The 22828-nt window shown below is 41.5% G+C and overlaps 1 protein-coding gene across 1 annotated transcript in view; it reads right to left on the bottom strand.

Annotated features, from left to right (window-relative positions):
• The window catches only part of FAM13C (family with sequence similarity 13 member C), a 134500-nt gene that overhangs the window by 53456 nt on the left and 58216 nt on the right, over positions 1-22828 (bottom strand). Inside the window, exon 5 of the mRNA XM_008145479.3 lies at positions 13143-13206. Within this exon, the coding sequence (XP_008143701.2) occupies positions 13143-13206 (64 nt within the window). The remainder of the gene's footprint in view (positions 1-13142; positions 13207-22828) is intronic.

Here is a 22828-nt window from a genome sequence, read left to right as displayed (position 1 = left end):
GAACCAGGTCATAGTTCAATTCCCAGTTGGAGCACATGCCCAGTTTGTGGGCTGGATCCCTAGTAGGGGGCATGCAGGAGGCAGCCAATAGATGATTCTCTCTCATTATTGATGTTTATATGTTTCTCTCCCTTCCTCTAAAAATAAATAAAAATCATATTTTTTAAAAACTTAAAATGGTAAATTTATATATATATGGAAGGAAGGAAGGAAGGAAGGAAGGAAGGAAGGAAGGAAGGAAGGAAGGAAGGAAGGAAGGAAGGAGGGAAGGAAGGAAGGAAGGAAGGAAGGAAGGAAGGAAGGAAGGAAGGAAGGAAGGAAGGAAGGAGAAAGACCAGTCCCTCCCTACAATTAGAGGGAGGATGTGGAACAAACTGAACCAACTGAGCCGCCTCTCATAAGCTCCAGTTGCTCCTGTATACAAAGCAGAAGAGGACATGACCTTCACACAGAGCCAGAGGCCCTGTCAGTTCTCCTACATACTATGCATCTGACTGTGGGAAAGCATCTTGGCTATTCTAAGCCTTATTTCTTCATCTGTAAAAAGATGTAATAACAATAGTGACAACAGCACCTGCTCTAATAATTAAAGGAGGGCAAGCATGGAGAACACTTTGCACAACACCAGCGTTTGTCAAATTCTCAAGTACTGGACACGGTGGTTATTATACATATCTCCAAACCCCAGAAGTGCTGGGCAGAGCCAAGCTCTGCTCCAACTCTAAGGCCTTGACTCATCCCTTTACCTCCTAGGGCCTCACTTTCTGCATCTGTCTAGTAAGGAGCCGAGATTAGATGCCTTCTAAATATCCTTCCAGCTTTAAAGGAGAGAAAGACAAATGTGCACCTATCCTGAAGATGGAGCACAGAATCTGGCATGGAATCAGTGCTTAGGCAGTGTTTGTGGAACTGAATCAACTATTCATGCAACATAAACAAACAGCAAATAATTCACTGTATAGCAGTATGTCAGCTCACATTCAGAAGACTCTAAACTCCCACAGAGAGTAAGAAATAATGTGGAGACCCATGATGGCTAAAAGTAGTAATAGGACTGTTATCACCCATCTTCCTCCTCCCCTCGCCCCCCCTCCCCCATCCCCGTACTCATATGGAAGCAGAAATGAGACTCTAAGCTTCAAAGGAGATGTTTACCTACCTGGTTTATTCCTCTGAGATATTAAATAGTAGTAAGCTTAAAAGAATGGGGCAGGGGAAAAATGTCAACTAGAACAGGAGAGAGAAGATGAGGGTCTCAAGGGACAAGAAGACTCCACATAGAAGGCTAAACATTAACTGCGATAAATTGAGGACAAGACGGCAGAATGGAAGAAACTCTGCAGACCTCCTGTTACTGATGATCTCCTTCACCACACCTATGACCTATGACCTGAGAACAGCCTGATGTTTCTCAGCACACAGACAAAGGGTGGGACTCGAACACTCTGTATGGGATGGGGTCATAAAGGGATACCTCTCCTGATGACCCAGGATCCCAGGACAGGGGCCTTTTCATATGAGCAATCCATGCCACTGTCACATACATGTCCTGCTAATGGGTGAGGAAGTCATGTCATCAGGGCTGAACCACAAAGAGCCACCGGTGAGAAGGCCCATGGGCACTGTGTATCATGCAGGCAAGGGACCTGCCCCCTGCAGGTGTCATACCAGCACACCGCTCCCTGGCTCTGGCAGCTTCCAAAATACAGAGAGCTGCACTAGGCTGTGGAGTATGAAACTGATGTCAGCCCCTTCCTTGTGGGACTTACAGTCTAGTGGGGAGACAGTTGATACACAAGCAAACAAATCAAATGATAAGGACAGTTATTAGTGTCATAGGGCTATGCAGAAAAAAAAAAAAAAACACAACGATAAACCCAGGGAAAGACGAGTAAGCAGCTCCAAGATCATGCCTGACTTAGCGACTTTTCATGCATGAATATGGTTTCCCCTACAGAAAAACAATGGGAAGTAAATCCCTGTGGTCCTGATGCTACCTCATTCTAGCCCTTCTCTTCCTAGGACCTCCACTCCCAGTGAGGCTATCGCCAGCCCATCCCTGGGGGCCAGCCTGCTACTGCTCTTCCAGGTTTAGCGCCAATGTCTCCCTGAGGGGTTTCTAGGATCTGCAGGGAAATTGAGCAAAGGTTGATGGATCCTAGTCTAAAGAGCAACAAGTATCTCTGCTTCTCCAACGTTCCCATCTGGTCACGAAAGAAGCCAGAGGGCAGTCCACATAACCTAGGTGGTTTTCTAAAAGTTACTTTTTCTCTTACATAATGGAAAATATGCTGCTTGTTTTAGAAAATACTCCACTCATTTTCTCTCCTCTACAATTACCAGGTCCCACTTTAATTGGGTTGGAATGGAGAGCACCCACACAGGCTGATGGTTAAATGCTATTTTCGGGTGCCCTGGTCTGCAATTCACCAGTTGCAAAGCAGGGTCAACTATTCCTTTCTATGAAGAGGTTTAGTGGCCCTCTCCCATCCCTGTATCTATCCAAGAACCCTATATAGATTCTCTATGGTGATAGGAAGCAAACTCAAATAGGAAATCTGCTCAAATTTGGGAATACAACTTGGTCCCTGAATATCTTCATGTCTATTTACCACTTTTCTTCCCCGAGTTTTTATGTTTTCTGTGCATACTCCCCCCTCCTCCCCCCCACCCACACATACACACACACACACACACACACTCACACACACACACACACACACACCCTTCCTTTCAACCTCCTCCCTGCCCCCACCTCTCCAGGCCCAATTCAGCTGTCACTGCTTCCCAGTCAAATTTCCATCAAAGTCTAGAGCCAGTGCTGATTACCTTATCTAAACCAATTTCTTTGTTACTGCCTTGTTTATTTCCTCCCTAATGTTCACTATAATAAGTCACTTTTATTTGCCTACTTGTTTATTGGCTCTTTCCAGCTCCAGAAGGGCTGGAACCATGCCTCCACTGTTCACTGCTGGACCCAGCACAATGAGTAGGACAGGAGGCGACCAATAAAGAGACTGCCACTGTGCATCAGTTTGTTTTCCGGACCCTTTAGGCAATACTTGGGAGGCTCTTCTGAATAACCAAATTCAAGACCCCTGCTGCCGTGGTTCGGATATTTAAACACACGTATAAGCCACTGAGGAGTTTGTTAAAGATGTGCACTCCCAGCCAGGAATCACCCCAGGGACTGGGACTCTGTGGTGTGGGGCAGGGTCACTTAGGTGCAGGAAGTCCAAGGTCTGCACTTTGGGAAATATTTCCCTAATCCCTAGGGCCTTGACCCACTCGAAATATTGCCTTGCTTGCCTGCTTAGCTCCACCTTTCCCAGGGATAATAGCTTTTCCCTGACCCTCAGCTCTCTGACATCCTCATTTGCCTCCTGCCTCAATCTCTCCTTAGGAGCTGGAGTTGCTTATGTCCCAGCATGCTTTGCAGCCAGTTTCTAACTGAAGGATGTCACACCTGACTCAGCCCATCCCAGTTTCCTCTGCGTGGGATGGTTCTGTAATACCCAAAGGAGAAACTCAATGTAAAAGAACAAGCTATCACTTCAGGTAGCCTCTGTTGATAAGAAGATTCAGGTCTTAATGTAGTGCTAGCAGCACTTACACAAAAACAATACCACCACAACACACTATAACCAAAAACAAATGATTTCAACCTGGGAAGGAGGATTCCTGTGCTTATCTCTACCTCATCATGCTATCCTCATTCTGTTCGCTCTATTAAATAAGCAGGATGTTTGAGGGAAAATAATAGTTTTGTGAATGCAAAACTATCTAATTCAGGACTCTGAGTTTCTAGATAAGACCTTGATTTTCTAAGAGTAGAATGTGTCCCATTTCAACTCATAGAATGGGCTTTAACATGTTAAGCGCCCAGCCTGTTTTGTCTTCCAGATGGATAGTGTCAGTCACTGGTGACTGACTGGGTGCTTAATGTGTTAATTGTTTCTCTTTGGAGTTTTAATACTTAAATTATCCAAAAGCACAGGTATTAAGATGGACAAACCCCTAACAAATCTTTTTTTTTCCAGAACATCAATTATACCCTATAGACTAAGCGCACTAATCTAGTCTGTGTTGTAGCGCATACAATTATTATTTGTGGCTACTTAAGTTCCAATATTTTTTAGCCCTGAATATTATTTTGCTTAAAAACTACATTTAATAAAATGTTTATACATTACTAGTAGAGGGTCCACTGGGGCTTTGAATCCCAACTCTATCATTGGCTCATTTTGTGTTGATTTGGGGAAAACCATCCAAGTATGCTGGCCTGTAGGCCCTTTATTTTCCCTCATGAGATTACTGTAAGTTCTAAAATTGAATGGATATTAGAAATTAATAACCATCCCACTGGAAAATGAAATAAAATACCTACCTATGCCTCTAAAGATGGCAGGTCACACTGGAAAGCATCAGCCAGTCTCTCAAATACTAGTATTTTTGTTAGAAAGCAAGAAAATTAAGCTTTTCTTTGCCTAAAAATCTGAGTGTTATAGCTCTAAGAAAACCAGCAGTGTCCTAAAAAGGGTAAGAGATACCAACACGAGCAAGGCCAGGCTCTGGGATATGAGCTGATGTGTGTCACTCACTATAAATCCCTGAAAAGCAAGGATAACAAGTTTAATTCTTCTATTGCAGTCCCCACACACCCCACCCCAGCACCAAACCTGTAGTTGGGTACATAGTTGCTTCTCTGTAAATTATGTTGGAAAAAAAATTACTCCTTAGGAAAAAATATTCAAAAAATCAGTTTTTAGGCAAAATTTTGGTCTTATGACCAGCAGAAATATTTTTTAAAAGCTGGCAGGTGTTGGGGGTGCAGAATCCTATATAATAAAAGCCTAGTATGCTAAGTGTCCAGTTGTCTGGTCATCCGCTCAACCAATCAAAGCATAATATGCTAATGATATGCTAAGGTCACTCAACCGCTTGCTATGACATGCACTGACCACCAGGGGGCAGACAGTCAACTGGTCGATCAGTCGCTATGACATGCACTGACCACCAAGGGGCAGATGCTCTGATCAATAGGTTAGCTTGCTGCTGGGGTCCGGCCAATTGGGACTGAGCAGACAGGCCAGACATGCCCTGGAGCCCTCCCATGGTCCCTCCCAAGGTTCCTCCTCAGCTGGCCAAACTCCCGCATCCCTTCCTAGTCTTGATTGTGAACCAGTGGGGTCCCTCAGCCTGGCCTGCACCCTCTCACAATCCGGGACCCCTCAGGGTATGTCAGAGAGCCGGTTTTGACCCAATCCTGCTCAATGCAGGAGCTGCCTCCTGGTGGTCAGTGCGCTCCCACAGGGGGAGCACCGCTCAGCCAGAAGCCGGGCTCATGGCTGGCGAGCACAGTGGCGGTGGTGGGGGCAGAGCCTCTCCCGCCTCCGTGGCAGTGCTAAGGGGGAGCAGGCCTAAGCTGTCAGTCGGACATCCCCCAAGGGTTCCTGGACTGCCAGACGGTGCAGGCTGCCTGAGGGACACCACCACCACCACCACCACCACCCCGCGAGTGCACGAATTTCGTGCACCAGGCCTCTAGTATATTACAAAAGCTGTCAGCTTTCTATTTTGCCAAGTGACAACATGTGGGAAAATAAACAAATAAAAACCCTTCATTTCATTACACACTGACATTTTAAAGAACAATCTCTAAACTAACGAGTTTTTAGTAGACATTAGCTTCATGGAAAAAACACTACGTGGTTCTTTTCTCCTTTAACTACAACACAGGCTGACTCCTGAGATTCACTGATCTAGATACAGCTGCTTCCAGCCTTCCATGAGGGGGGAAGAAAATTAGCAGCATGAAGAAGATTAAATGGAAGAATAGGGTGAAGAAGATTAAATGACAGACTGAGAGACAAGGAAAAGGATTGAGATGCCATACAAGAAAGAGCAGAGGCCAACAGAACAAAAATACAGGGGAGTGCGGGACCTGGGGAAGGCTGGTAGGCAAAGGCAAACACAGGTGGGTCAGCATTGGTTAAATCTTGCCACAACTTCTCTGTCCAGCCCAACACCTTTCAAGTTTCTCCAAGTTAATTCTCAGACAAGAAAAAATATTGGCAGCTACTGGCATGGCTTGTGCCTTTTCTGCCAATACCACTCTAAGGATTCCCTGGACAATGAGACCTACAGACCTGACTCCCCTGGAAATAAGAAGCCAGACTGGATAGGTGCCTCTGAATGATGGACCAGAATAAACCAGGCCTGGAAACAGCTCAGAGTTTATTTGCTGTGCAGTTCATTCAATCGGAAATTAAAACTAGGGTTCACACCATCACCATATTGGCCAAGGGATGTCCTCACGAACAGTGACAAGAAAACTTGGCTTAAACTAAATGAATCATAGGACACCATTTCAGCTTCCAGCTGAGTAAGAAATATTAGTAGGGAAGCAAGGTCACATTATCTCAACTCAGAAAACCACACCAGAAAAAATGCCAAATGGCATCCTGCAGTGGTCCAGCAGACAGGAAAATTACCTTGGATATTTTGTTTCCAGAGACCAGTATTATGCAAGCCCAGCATTCATTCACCCACCTTCTGACAACAGCACTCCCAGAACCAAAATGGGAAGTGTTGTCTATGTCTAGACAATCTAGCCAAACCCCAAGGTCATGGTGACTGGGTCAAAAAAGGGCTACATTCCACAAGCCAGAAAAATGAGACCCATCTATGGAACTTTTCAAAGCTAGAAAGAAGGACTTCCACTGTATAGTAGGCAGGATCCTAACGATATCCCCCAAGATACCTATACCCTGGTATTAAATCAAACATTAGTAGGTGCTGCCATGAAAGGATTTTGCAGAAATAATTGAAGCTCTAACTCAATTGACCAAGGATATAGACATAATTTGGGTGGGCCTGACCCAATCAGGTAAACCCTTTAAAAGCAGAGAGTTCCTTCCAGTTGGTGGAAACTAGACAGCATCTGAGAGATTCAGAGCACAGAAGGATTTAGTGTTGCTGGCCCAAAGGCGAAACGATCCATGTGAGGAAGAATACGGGCAACCTCTAGAAGCTGAGAGATGCCTCCAGCTGATGACCAACAAGGAAGTGGGGATCACACTTCTACAACTTCAAGGAAATACATTCAGGCAACAACCTGAATGGGCTTGGACATGGATTCTTCTCCCAACCTCCAGATAACAGGCCATTGCAGCCAATGCCTTAATTTCAGTCTTGTGTGACCTTGAACAAAGACTCCAATGGAGTCTGCCCAGGTTTATGACCTATATTACTGTGAACTGATAAATGGGTGTTTGTAGCTTCTAAATTTTTTTGGTAATTTCTTACACAGTGATAGAAAAACTAATACACACTGGAATTACCAGCTGTAAGAATAATGTGTCCCTAGAGAGAGGTTGACCTAAAGATAAAGTCCATATAGGGAGGCAGAGTCAAGAGATGGCATCTATACAAGTCTTTAATCCCTGTATCTAGCCATGCATGGAGCCTATTCCAATCCTAACGTTTCAGCTGTGTGAATCAACAGTATCCTGTCATTTATTAAAGCCAGGGTGACTTAACTTTTAGTCACAAGGGGAAAAAATCCCTGATGCAGGGAAAAAAAGAATCCTCAATCAATCCTAAACAAAGGCCCAACCATATAGCCTGGGTTTGCATTTCAATAGAAAAATACAGCTGCCTTGTCTATACAGCATACTCAGGACTATCAAAGGACTAAAAAAGCTCTTGCTGGACCTTTTATTTTCCAAAAAAAAAAAAAATTAAAACAATTTTGAGGGAGAAACACATTCTTTAACCAAATAGCAAGTATCATCTTGAAATGTGATATGGCCTGATGCCAAGATATATACTAAAACCATGCCTGGTAATAAAAAGACAATCAAATCCATCACATGGAGACACACATAGACACATGCATATAGGCTCAAAGGGGGGCACCAGAAATATGTAAATTGGTCTATTTTTAATAAAATTAAATTTTAAAGGATTCTTCATAAACTTTAAAGAGGAATATATTTTTAATATTAAGGCTAATTGTGAGCTATTTTGACCAGCATATTTCAAAAAATAAGGGGTAACAGTAGCATGTGAAGGAAAGTAAATTTTTCATATTGATTTTAGGTAAATAATCTCTTTCATAGCCACCTAAATAAAAACAGATGTCCCCTTCATAGTATAAGAACCATGATGAAAAATTAAAAGGTTTAACTTGTTATTGATGTTAGGTCATTATTGAGCATTTGTTGGTTTAACTGGTTACCAAGGGAAATGGTGTTTCTATGCCAACTTTTCTCTTGAAGGAGCAATGGAATTAGAATTTTCTCCAACTTCAGCAACCATTTCCTTTTCCTACTCCCCACCTCACAGAGTTAGAAAGGTGGTAGCAGGGTGGGAAGGATGGGTTAGCATCACCCTTTTGACCCTCACTGCTAAGTCCATCAATTTCTTTTCCCCTATAAAAGGCAATGTCTTCTTCTCCAATTCCGTGACCTGGATGCATATGATGCAGTGACTTCCATTTAGGTTGGTTTCTTCCTCTCCATCAGTGGCCCTTTCTACATTCAGTTACTTCAACATCAAACTGATAAACATGCTAATATCTGGCCCCATAATTCCTCAGTCCCTTCAATTATAACACCATTTCCACTTAATTATGGCTGGCCATTTCGGCAGGTTGACATAAACTTCCAGGATCTCAAACCTTCTAAGAACAACCTCTATCGATTCTCTCTCTTCCTCTCAACCCTGAAAGTAAACTTGTTCTATCCTCTTAATTATGGTAAAGTTCTAGATTTCTCTAATGATTAAGCATTCCACTTAGAGTCTTTGTTAGTTAGTGAAAACCATACATCTCCATAGTTTGATTCTGGGGGCACACACACACCACCCAAAAGTATTTCCCTCAATTATCCCTTAACACTTAGCTACTTTGAAATCCTCACATTAGAGCTATAAGGCTTATTCTGAGCAAAAGACTGGTGTGGCTTTTGTTCATTTTCCCATTACAAAGTTGAGTATCTGCTTCATTGTGCTTGACATACCTCTCTTAGATAAACTTATTAAGCCATTGCAAACTTTTTAAAAATATTCTTTATAAACTGACTCCTTAGGCCTAGAGAGGATAAACTGTAGATTGGTCTATGTTAGCATAAGATAGTTTCATAGCCAGCAAGCCTCAAAAGGAAAGGAAAGAAGAAATCTATAGAAGGGCAATCAAAACCAAATTTGTCTTTTAGGGCCAGTTGCCTTGTGGCTCACCTTACCTCTAGGATCGTTAAAATTCCAGGTAAAATGTGAATGGAAACAAACTCTTATTCACACAGCAGAAATTTTCTTTATATAAAGGTTAAATGCAGAATACCTTCAAAATATCTATCAGTTAAGAAAATAAAATATATTTCCTGAGCACAGAAGTCATGGACATTTTTTAAGGTGCCCATTTCCTTCTGTAGGATGATGACATAAGAGTGGGGCAAGTACAATGGCAGAACTAGACAGAAGGTCCAAATTGATCCAAAGCTTCAGTCTGTTCCTTAGGAGGGCTCTACTGTTTCAGGCCCTCAATCAGCTTCAATTCTTCACTTAGGATCACATAGGCACTCTCTCTCTCTCTTATAAGACTCATAAGTATGTCAAGCATATGTTGTCACTTTTATAGTACTATTTAGTATTCACTCCCCCAAATTGGCCTCAGTGGCTGCCCTTGAGGAGGCCTTACCCCAGGTAACCATGGGGAAACTCACCTCATTCCATCCCTGATGGAAACCTATGACTAAATTCTATAAGCACTGGAAAAACGGGGGTGGGGGGATCAATAAGTGTGCAAACTGAAAGGACTCCTAGAGTTAACCCAATTCAAAACTTCCTGCACCAATTTTACAAATGAAAAACTAAAAGGAGCTGATAATGGTGCTTTATGAAATGCAGTCTGGAAGATGGAAAAAGTACTCTGAGACAAGATTTCTCAGGATATGGAAGATCCACTAATTTTCTTTATACATCTGTTATTTTTCTTACTTGGAACTGAAACTAGGAATGGGATCTATTATGATGTGGAAAGGGAAAACAATTTTCTTTCATTTTGTCCTTCAATAACTTTTTGATCTATCAAATGCTTATCAATTACATGGACTTGGGGAAATAACTAAAACCAAGGATTAAGGTGGATGAGACATTGACAGATCTCAAGTCTAGAATATTTTTCATTCAGGATCTAGGAGATACCACAAATAAAATCTCCTGATACCTCACAGAGGCAGAGTCTGATAGCTCAGGTCAATGGCAGTTTTTCAGAAACCAACTCCTATAACATAGTCCCAGAGATACCAAAACTCATCAAATAGAGACACAAGTTCTATTAACGTACCCAAGGTCAAAAACTGGGAGCTTGAGACTAGCAGAAGAAACAGGAGACTGGCAGAAATCAAATCTATACACAAGCCAAGTGAAAACAAGAAGTGAGTTTTTTAGTTCCCTGGGAAAATATGGGGGTCACAGACAAAGTCAGATGCTCATATGTAGATATGCCACACCATGTGTCAATGTTACTGGGTATAGGAGACCTTGGGGTTAAGTACCAGCTCTGGAACCAAACTAAGCTGAGCTCTATCTATTGTTCAGAAGGTAGAAGTGAAATACAGAGTGAAATTTTGGGAAAATATAAAGCACACATGTAGGATTTCAAATCATTATTATTTAGGGTCTGGAAAATATTTTGGGACCATGCTTCATGAGAGGCTCAAGAAACTCTTTTGGCTTTAGACTTGCAAGTTGGAGTGGAGAAGGAGAGCAAATATGAAACTGGTGGGTTCCTTTTAGAGAAATGGAAATCAGGGGGTGGGGGTAAAGAAATAAAAGGAATAAAGAACAATGAAGAGAGCTAACATAAAAAATAATTCTACCTTACATTTCCATTTAGAGATGGAAGGAATACTCCGATAAAAAGTCAGCCGTGCAAAGAGACCAAAAAACAGTTAAAGAAAAAAAAAACAAAACAAAACTACAATCAGTAACAACTGATAATAATTGTCAAAAATTGGAAACAACCATATAAGGGGCTACAGCAAGGAGAATAAAAACTAAAAGTACATGCCAAACACATATAATTCTCACAAACATAATACTGAGTAAATGAAACCAGACACAAAAGAGTACACAGAGTCTGTTTCTAAAAAGCTCAAAAATAAACAAAACAAATCTATGTCCGTGGGAAGAGCAGTTATCATGATAGGAGAGTAGTGAATGGAAGGAACTACAAAGGGCTGTCTGGGATGATAATATGTTCTATTTCTTGACCTAAGGACTTGTTACATACTTTGTGAGAATTCATCCAGCTGTGACTTACAGTATACACACTTCTATGTCTTTTCTATTTCCATTAAAAATATTAAAGCAGTGTTTCCCACCTGTATCCTATAGGAGTTGGATGCCTAAAAAAAAATGTTATTATGAATACTTTCATAAAAGCGTGGTTTCCGTAAGTTTGGGAAATGGTGGGAAAGATGAGTTAAATACATTTCTACTGTATAGGAGGTCTCCATCAGTAAGTCTGAACCCATGGTCTGGACCCACTCATGATGCCTTCTACAAGCTTTTCTAAGGTTTCCTCCCGCCCCCAAATTTCAGCCACAACAGAAACTTCATGAAAGGATGAGGGCCTGCACACACAATTTACCCCAATTGGAACAAAGCCACTCTGAGCACACACTCACTGTTATTGATCTGTCTGGATCAGCATCACCCCCTTTTCATGGAAGAGTGCACATTTAAAACATGGCTGCTCCTTTGGCTACATGTCTCCATTTAGCATTCTTGCACCCATGGAATGCCAGAGCAATGAGCTGGCACATACCATGTAATTTGCAAATACAATAGTGAAGCAGTACAGAAAAGCCTATTTTCAAATAGAGCTGTTTGCAATTATCAAGTAACCTCATATGAGTTTCCAGCTCACAAACCAGTTTCTCCCAAATATTGGAAACCTATCACAAGTTGACTCTTACAACCACCTCATTTTTCTAGTCATTTGTGTCAAAGCAAATCATCATTTCTTTACAACCAGCACTTTGCTTGTTCACAGTGGGGCAAAAAGCTGTGTTCACTGATTCAGATCCTTGCCTCTTTTCTCTTAAATTCTTTTCCACTCTTGCTACCATGAATGAGATTGTGAAATTTGAAGGCTGTCTCCAGGCACAAAGAAATAGCAAGCAGTGTTCGGTATTGTTATCTTTAGGAGATTTCCACACCTTTAGTAATTTATTTAACTTGATTCAATCTGGCAGCTGGTTTACCTTTAGCTATTCATTTCAGCCAAGTTCTACAGTTTAAAAATATCACCTAAAGTCAGTTCATTACTTTTTTCCTTTTTGAAAGGGGAAGAGAGATGCATCTTCAAATGACAAATAAAAAATTTGCCTAAAGCCCATCATTTCTCTTCCTGGCATCTGAACATCAAGTCTTTTCATTATTTTTGTTATGATCCTAATCAGATATACCACGCACTGCTCCTTAATTATACAATGAGGACAAGAACAACTAGGCAGTATTACACACCTATGTCATAAGCCAAGGCATTCATAACAGAGATCCCACTTTTATTATATTGATTTCCAACAGAAGAATTAGATTATACATTTCAAAGAAAATCTAGAACAAGCTTATTAACACTGTGATGTCCAGTTTGGTGGGAAACCATTTGGGTTGGAAAAGATGGCTGGCTTCATTGTCTCAAAACATACTAAGGACATGTTGCCAGCACTCATGTTCCATGGATAAATAGCAAGCATGATTATATTTGAGACTGCAAAAGCTGTTAGAATAAAGAGAGAGATGAAATCAAATTAAGAGAAAAATTTTACAAATCTAAGGGTCAGAGCCATGGCTATCCAATCCTGAAGCAAAGTGGAAAAGTGTGTAATGAAATGACTGCTGGACTTGGTTCAGGTCCAAGACATAGTGAGCAGCCTGCAAATAATATTTTAAATGTGTCTGCTCCAGAGCAAGGAAAAACATTACCCAAAGGGCAAAGGAAACAAGTTCGCTTAAGAGCAAAAATACTTAAAAGTTTTTCATCAGAGAGAATTCCTAGGTCTAGGAAAAAGAGTAATAGCTTTCATAACTGGCTAATTCATGTTTCTGCAACCAACAATGATTGCACCTACCTCATTGAAGTCCTGCCGAGTTTCAAAAGCATCCTTTGGCAAAATGGCAGCCCTCTGGTCTATTCTATAAAATACAAAGAAGAATTATTTCAATGTAAAAGAAACCTTTCAACAGGGCACATTTAAAGCTGGCGGCTACAGATCTGACTTTACCCCTGTTAAAAACCTTCAGTGGTACTCCACTGCCCATAGAAAAAATTCCAGACTCCTTATAAATGGTCTGCAACACATTACAGTGTTTGAATCCTGCCAGCCTCCCTGGCTCCACCTCCTATCATGCTCATCCTTGTCCCCTATACTCCAGCCTCTCTGGCCTTCTGTTTCTTTAACACATAATGCTGGTTCCCTGTCCAAACCTTCAATCTTGCTGTCCCAGAAGGCTCTTGCCCCAGATCTTCATAGAGCAGTGGTTCTCAACCTTTCTAATGCCGCGACCCTTTAATACAGTTCCTCATGTTGTGGTGACCCCCAACCATAAAATTATTTTCGTTGCTACTTCATAACTAATTTTGCTACTGTTATGAATCGTAATGTAAATATCCGTGTTTTCCGATGGTCTTAGGCGACCCTGCTAGCGGTTCTCAATCGTAATGTTTCCCATCGGAAAACACGGATATTTACATTACGATTCATAACAGTAGCAAAATTAGTTATGAAGTAGCAACGAAAATAATTTTATGGTTGGGGGTCACCACAACATGAGGAACTGTATTAAAGGGTCGCGGCATTAGAAAGGTTGAGAACCACTGTCATAGAGGGACTCTTCTCAGCATGTAATGTGATCTGATACAGTTATTACAAAATGACACATTTGTTCACTGAAAACAGCTTTTGGAAATTTCGGCCTCTCAACTATCACAATAAATGGTATAGCAATTGCTGTGTAATATGGTGAAGCTGGCTTTTGCCACTACAGAGTTAACAATAAAAGAAAAAGAACTTGAAACAGGCAAATCTACTCTATTGTTTTTGTGGGGTGTTTTTGTTGTTGTTGTTTTTTAGTTTAAAAATAAAAAAACAAACTTCACAACTGGTAGATGCTCAACTCCAACTCATGATTCATCAAATGCTATGGTCCAATGGCATCTATTACATAAGATTCAACTTTTTCTGCAGCAATTTGCAGACTATTATATAATAACCTTAGTAAATGACAGTTATTATCCATATTAAAAAGCCTGCTATCTTAATGAATGAAAGATTTACTCGGTGTTCAGTCATTTATAAAAAGATTTATTTGGGGACATAATTATTTAGAGTTGTTCTGCCTGATGAAAGCATACATGTCCTCCAAATGATTTCTACAAGTCAGGGTTCACATTTAGAAATGCCACGAGCCTCACTTTGAAATAGTCTTAAGAATGCAGAGTTCTTTCAGTCCACGGGCATTGCTAACTGTGCAAACAATTTATTTCTAATGAGAAAAGTAAAGAGATGGTCACACAAAATTGAAAAGGTCATGCTAATGTCTCCCATGTCTGCACAAGCCAGTATACCCCTCCTGAGTGTGGTAGAAGGCTAAGGGTCCCAACTAGGAGCTCAGAGTGAGAGTTCAAGTGAGAAAAGTGAGGACGTAAGGAAGAAGGGCCCCTGGCACATCCATCCTATGCCCATCAAGTCTCTGAGCCACAAACACAGTGATTTCAGGGCTTCAGAAAATACAAAGTAGCCCTTTCCTGAAAAATGGGGGAAACCCTCCTAGGGATAGGGATTAACTTATTCTACCCTGTAACATCTAAAACGCTGCATGGCTCATAATTTCTTTGTAATTTACAGTGGTTCTCAAATTGTGTTTCTATAAATTATGGTAGCAACAGAAAAATGGAAGTGTTGTTCTTTAATGGAAACGATATTTATGTTTTTTTAAATATATTTTTATTGATTTCAGAGAGGAAGGGAGAGGGAGAGAGAGATGGAAACATCAATGATGAGAACCATCAATTGGCTGCCTCCTGCACGCCCACGCGGGTATGAAGCCCGCAACCTGGGCATGTGCCCTCACCAGGAATCGAATGGTGACTTCCTGGTTCATAGGTTGATGCTCGACCACTGAGTCATGCTGGCTGGGCAATATTTATGTTTTCAAGCAGAAGTTTCTCTAGGTCTTTGGTGCCAACAGATGATAAAATAAATGCACAAGTATTGAACATTAATGGGAAAAAGCAGATATACACTTGGTTTAAAAATACAGTATGGTCTGGCCAGAGTGGTTCAGTTAGTTTTGCATCATCCTGTGCAATGAAAGGTTGCCAGTTTGATTCCTGATCAAGGCACACACCTGGATTGCTGGTAACCAGTTGATGTTTTTCTCTCTCAGATCAATGTTTTTTTCTCTCACTCTCTATCTCTATTTCTCTTGCTTCCCCTCTCTAAGCATGTCCTTGGATGAAGATTAAAAATAAATAAAATTAAAATATAATATGTATTGTTGAGATGCACAGAATAGCCTACAAGTAATATATTCACATGATCTTCCAAAAAAACTACTCATAACCTCAAGATCAAGTTTGAGAATTGTGGTCTAAGTATAAAAGGTGCTTTAATTTATTAATCATTGGAGTATCTCCTATGTGCCTGGTACATTGTTGAGGAGATAATTATCGGTAAGCTGCTTTTATGCCTTTAGGAGTCTTACAATTAGTGGAATCTTAAGCAGAGCACAAAACTAACATTCAGCCTTGATGCTATTTCAGTGAACCAGGGATCAGCACATAGGAGCTAGTGTTTGAATGGTGGAGAGCAACTGAGGAGGTAGAGACAGATCAGAGATACATTTCCAAAGATAAAATAATCAAGAGATCTTGGGTATGGATTCAAACTATGAAGTACAAGAAATTGAGTAATCAAAATTATTCCGAAGCCTTGAGCCTGTGTGACAAGAAAAATGACATGTGGCTTTTCTAATGGAAATACAAAAGCATGTAATTTTGGTGAGGAGCAGGCATAAAGACAGGTAATTCATGAGTTTAGATTTAGATATTCAAAGCTTGAGTTGAGGCTAAAATAGGGAATTGAAAATACCTAACCAAGGCTCACCCTAGAATGGGGCGCTCTACAGTGTGTTCAGCAGAGTGAGAGTGGTGACCGTCACAGCGACAAGGCATTATCACAGGTTCTACATCCGTTTTTCCCTATTGTGTGGCCAGAGCGCAGCATCGTGACAGCCACATGGTCTTTGGATGGATGGATAAATGAAGAAACAGAAGAACCAGATCTCAGAATGACTTCTCCATCTACCACTTAGGAGGGATGTGTACCCACGGGCAAGATATTAACATCTCTAAGCCTCAGTTTCCTTATCTATAAAGTGAAGATAATAATAACTACTCATGGGGCAATTCATCATGGGAAGGACAATTCATGAATAACGCTTGTTACTACTGTTAGCTATATTAAAGTAACATGTGCATTCTACAATCATATATAAAATACCATAATAATGATAATAAGTAATTGTACATTTTATTAGTAACAATAATGGAAGCCTATGAATGAATAAGCTGAGATAAAAGCTGGGACTTCCTTCCTCAGGACCACTAACCAGGTTTCTGGAAGTGGCCAGTTATGGGACAGAAGAAAGAAGAGCAATGAAGAAAATGGACACATCACTAAGGAGGTAAAAATCTAAACTCTGAATGCTGAAGAGAGAGAAGTTACGGGAAAGAAGAGTGTCAAGAAGAACCGAACAATTCACCAGCCCTCACCACGCCAGGCTGGGACTGCTAGGCAGTTTACCTATATTATTTTGTTTCATCCTCATGGTAACTACTGGTATATGAAATTAGGCTTATAATACCCCTAATTCTGTGCCAGGTACCACTGAAGGTGTTGGAAATAAAAGAGTGAATAAAAAAAAAGTTTCTGCCCTCATGAAATGTATATTCTTGTAGAAGGACAAAGAACCAAAAAATAAATAAATAAACCAGTGATCTCTGGTGCACCAGATGCTGATATGGGGAAAAAGAAGGAAAGGCAAGGAGAACAGCATGCACAGAAGGCCTGTCCAAGCCCACACTGCTAGAAAATCCCGTGTAGAAATAAGAGATTACGGACTGCAAAAGACAAAGGCCATGGCAGAAGAGGAAACAGAAACAAAAGCTTCTCACTGGAGAAGTTCAGCAATGAAAAGCGAACTGAAACAGTGGCTAGGTATCTCAAATTCCTTTCTTTTAAGATCTTTAAAGATACTGCCTAGGCCATTTACAATTCCGGCTAGAAGCTGGCCTGAACTCAAAACTGGATCACAGTGTTTCAACTCCCTCCAATTCTCTTTCCTCCCTTTGCCCAAAAACGAAAATAGATCAAATACGTCTCTATCACATGCATGCTTCTGGAGAGGGCAATGGTGAATAGGGCAGTCAGAGGTCTCTGCCAACTTCAATACATCTCTGCCCCCAGCCCAAAATCCGGGCAATGGGAAAGGCAGCGTGGACTCCTCAGAGCCCAATTATGGCTCTCGGTGCTGATCAGAATGCAATGCCTTCAAACAACTCCACCATCACCACCATATTGTTACCACCACCATTATCACCCCACCATCCCCATCCCCATCCCCACCCCACTGCTGTCCCACTGTGCCACCACATCACTGCTGCCAGCACCATGATATAATTCAAAATAAAAGCACTTCTCAGCAGAGAAACACAAAACCGAATTGTTTGCTGATATTAAAGAGCTTCTTGCTAGATTCTGTGACTGCAAATTATGGCTAGCAGGTTGAAGTACAACTTTTCTAAAAACCTTTGGTGTTCCCACATTGCTGGAGCCCTAAAGCATGTGCTGAGCCAGCCTGCAGAGTCAGCCTGCAGTGGCCTTCCCTCAGGAGGTGGACTGGAATTCAAAAGAGCACAACGCACAAAGCATGGAGACGTGTTTCTTGGCTAAGAATAATGTCAAACCACAGATGTGATAATTTGTGAAGAAGCAGTATTCAGCATAGGATTTTTGATTTATAGCAACATTTCAACTATCCATAATTAAGTCGGCAGATGAGAGTGTTCCCTAGGTCAGTGAAAGGCTTCCCCAACTGCTCGTGGAAGACAACTGAGTTATCTAACACCTTCCTCTCCCTCAAACCCAAGAGTCAATTTATTACCAAGTCCTTTAATTTCTTATCCCAAATAACCTTTGCATCTGTCCTCTCCCCACTCCCTTAGGCCAAGTCACCATCATCTATCCTCTTGACTGCCTCCCTGGGTCTCCCTACTTCTCCTCTACCCTCCCCACATCATCCCACACAACAACCTTGCCACTGCCTTTATGTACTGCACTTATAATAAAGACTAAAATTCTTAAAGTAGATTATGACATCCTGAAGGATTTAGCATTTGTTCACATCTTCAACCGCAGTTCCCATCAGTCTCCCTCTCTGTGCTCCCGCTACACTGCATTCCTTCAGTTCCGTGGACACACCGTGCCCCTTTCCACCTCAGGCCTTCGTATATGCTCTTCCTGTGCCCTCAATGCTCTCCCCTCTCCCCTTTCCCTCCTAATGAGCCCATCCATCCCTTAGATACCTATCAGACCAACCAGGTCTCCCTTCTATATGTCTTACTGTATTCTGAGCCTCTACATCTGCTGTGTGCCATGTCTTAGTCTCTAATTATGTATTTGTATAATCATTTGATTTGTCTCTTTCTCCTGAGTCTTGCTTAACAGTTATTCTAGGGCTAATCATTGTATCTGGCACACAGTAGGAACTCACATGTGGGCAGCTACCAATTCTGATATATGCCTGAATATGTACAATGATCATGATAAAACTCATGCTCCCTCCTCCAAGTGTAGCATGCCAACAGGACTGACAGGAGGGATGTCTCTCATTCCTACAAGCAGATACATTTCTTCCACAAGGAGACCTGCTGAGGATTACCAAGTGTCTTTCTAACCCACACTTAGAAAACCTGGGCAGAAAGAGTAAGAGGAGAGTATCCAACACACTTTTCAGAGTGCTTCATAGAGAGTCAGGACCTGAAAGCCAAACAGTGAACCACATTGTAAGAGTTCCATGTAATCTACTATATTAAATTGAGCCTCTATATTAGAAAGTCTGTATTAGAAAGCAACACAGGAAACACTAATGTATACCCGGATGACTGTCAGCAGGCTGTATGACTATGGTTTCATGAAACTCTTTTGAAAACAAAAGGTTATATCCCAAGAGGACAACCCTCTGAGCAAAACATTCTTTATGAACAAACAATAGCTCTATATGCAGACACAGACAAGACGCCAATAAATTCCAGTAATATTATTAGTAACAATAACAATCCTCAATGCCAGTAAATATAAAGTTTCTTTCTCTAGGGAGTTTAAGCTGCATTAAAGGCATTCTCTTACTGGTTTTCCCCAAAATTTCTATGCTAAAGGAACGAGATTAAATATTGGGCAGCAAACTTCAAAGATAAAGAAACCAAGGCATAGAGTTCAAAATGACTCTCAAAGAGACCACTAGCAGAAAACAGAACTAGAAGTCAATAAATGTTCATGAACCGACTTTACAACGTAATGCATGTACTTATACAGGTCAATGAACTCCCTTAGAGGGGACATGGATGTCATGGCCAGAGGCAGAACACTGATCCCTAATAACAAGCCTTCCCAGTAGCTAGAGCCCAAGCCCCACCCTCCCCTCCCACGTTATACTTCTCTGAAGATTAGAATCAACCTGTTTTATTAAAAACAGATTCCTAGGCCCCACACTCACTGACTCAGTTTCCAGAGGAGTAGACTGGTAACACATATTTAACAAGCGTCCCAGGAGATTCCTGATTGGGAAATATTATCCCAAAGGTCTATGTGCAACAACCTGGGAAGGGACCAATGACTAAAAGGCACAGGTGAGGGGCTTCTGTGAGGACAGGTAACTGGGTGTTTCTGGCCTGGCCTTTCAGGGGACACATTTCAGAAGCGGAAAGTGCTGTGTCCCTGGGGACACTATGAGAAACTCCAAACACAAAGCAGCCCAGCTGCATTGAAATAAATACCTCTCCTCACCTTGGTGGGCTGGAACAGAGCCCAGAAACAGCCAGAACCACTCCAATGCTAGAGAATGGGTGAGCTAGTGCGTCAGACCACGAGGCCAGCGTCAGAATGGGCAGAGGGAAGGAGGAGGAGGAGGAGGAGACATATGTATAGTTCAAAATTCCCCATGAACCAGGAAGGAAGAGTTTGGGAAGGGATGTCGAGGACAGGGAATTCAGTGGGAGCTGTGATCCTAATAATACTTTTGATCAATAATAATGATAGCAGCACCTGCCCTGCTGAGCAGGAAACAAAGCACTTTGCTCACATCATCTCATTTACCGCATTCATTTAATAAGTGATTATTAGACACCTGCTCCCTGTGCCAGGCAGGGCTGAGCCCAGGAGGCCCAGTGGTCGTAGCAGGTGCTACAGCTCCGCAGACAATTCTGCTCACTCACATTATCCCCCTCAAGCACCTGCCAAGTCTCTTCACTTTCAACCTCAAGGATTTTGTGAGGCAGAGCTGGCTCCCTCCTGGAAGTGTGGGAGAGCTACCTCCCCCAGGGGCAACAGAAGAAGGAATGTATGGATAAACACTGCAGCCCCCAATTTTCAGAGGGATACATCTGAGAACTTTCTACAAAGTCCCTGAGAGAGGCCTCAGAGCACTAATTCCAGTCACTGGAAGTATTCAGTTACACACCTGCTGTCAGCTTTCTCCTCGTGTGTTCCTGCTTCCTGGGGTCACCTCCCTGTACCCAAGGCCTCCTATGAGGCTCTAATTTCTGTAAGAAAGTGAGCAATGTAACTAAGTAGACCTAATCCCTGTCTCTCCAGAGCTTACCATCAGGGACAGAGAAAAAAGTAACACACAAATGAAGAATTAGTTCAGGTGCGGTCACAGTGATAACACAAGTGAATAATTAGCTCAGGTGCAGACGCAGTGAAAGGTATAAGGGTTCACAAGTAATTGGGGGGAGGGGGTTGGCTAATTTGAATGACATGAATATTTGATGAATATTAAAGACTTTTTGCACTGGGCACTGTGATATTACATCTGACACTTGGCCTTCCAACACTTTTAACTTTTAAGTCATAAATCAGGATAGCTCAAACAAACAAGAGAACTTTAAAAAAGCACAGAGGACTTGGGTAGGCATTAATATTAAGCCTAAATGCTATGTGCTCCTCATAAAAGTTTTCTTTCTTTCCCAAAAGGGAAAAGTCATGAGTCATCTATCTTCACCTGTCACATTCCTGCCTCTTTCATTGCCACCATCTCCTCCCACAAGAGGGATGCTTTCGCCTGCGAGATGTCTCCCCACAACACACGATACTTAGAGTGGTCTTTTAAATATGTAATCTGAGCATGCCATTCCCATTTAGAATCTCCAATGGCTTCTCTTTGAACTTAAAATCCGAAATCCACACCCTGGCTACCAAGCCCTATGCAGCCCGGCCACTGCCAACCTTCCTGACACACATTCTCTCCGCAGTGCAGTATACCCAGCCTGACAGACCTTGGTCTGTGTCCTGAACAAGCAGCACCTCTGTGCCTGCTATTCCCAGAGCACATATGTTAGGATTCCTATTATTATTTATTTAGAAGCAAACAACAAGTGCTATACATGCTTCAACACAAAGCTGTCTTTACCAATGTGGTCTTGGCACAAGATCAATAAAACCTGGGTCAGTGTCTATCTGAGGGGCAAGGGAGGATTAATGATCAGAGAGGCAAATCCACAGAATAAAACACTCAAACAAAAGAAGAGGTATCTAGGACAGAAATTCTGGTTTTAAGCATCATCTGACCCTATAAAAGTCACCTTTAATATTTGCTTTCTGATCCCAACTGACCCAAACCATTAAAGCCACAGGTACCACTGAAAATGCCTTGTTTCCTTTAGTTAACAAAAATTAAAAATAAATACATTCTCTCCTAACTCTCTCCCAATATTCCTGTTTACCTCAGATTGAGATAACAGTTCAAAAAAAACAAAGTAAAATTACATCATATGATTATAGATATTTTAACAAATATATTAGGGTCCCATAGCCTGAATAGGATACAATTTTTTTACTTATAATTTCTTAATTTACAAACTTAATAGGAGCTCAATGGGGGAAAATTTTAGAAATCAAAAAGAATCTTTTTTAAATCAGCCACTGTCATCCACCTGAAAGTAACCACCAATAAAATATTGATTTATGTCTCTCCAGTATATGTTTCTGTACATAATTATATAGTAAGCAAAAATAGAATCACACCCCAGCTGGGTGGCTCAGTTGATTGGAACGTCATCTCATGCACCAAAAGGTTGTAGGTTTGATTCATGGTCATGGTACATATGGGGCAGCCAATCGATGTGTTCCCCTCTCCTCCCTTCTCCTTCTGTCCCCTCCACTCCACTCCCCTCCCCTCTTTATTTTTCCTCTCCTCTTCTCCTCTCTCCCTAAAGTCAATAAACATATCCTCAGGTGAGGATTATTTTTAAAAAATGGCATCACATAATACCATAATGTAACTACTTTTTTCCCACGTATAAATAGATCATGAACATGTACCTATGTTAATACTCTGCTAAAACATAGTTTTAGTAATCCATCATGCAGATTGGCATTTCTCAAGGGGGGGTGGTACACCCCCTAGAGATAGATTTAGAAAATTTGGAGACTATCTGGGATTGGCTCAGAGGCTGGGGGTGTCTGCTAGCATTTGG

This window comes from Eptesicus fuscus, chromosome 17 (genome assembly GCF_027574615.1).
Source record: "Eptesicus fuscus isolate TK198812 chromosome 17, DD_ASM_mEF_20220401, whole genome shotgun sequence".
NCBI lineage: Eukaryota > Metazoa > Chordata > Mammalia > Chiroptera > Vespertilionidae > Eptesicus > Eptesicus fuscus.
The sequence above is the reverse complement of the archived record's forward strand: the minus strand, read 5'-3'. Positions and strand labels throughout refer to the sequence as shown.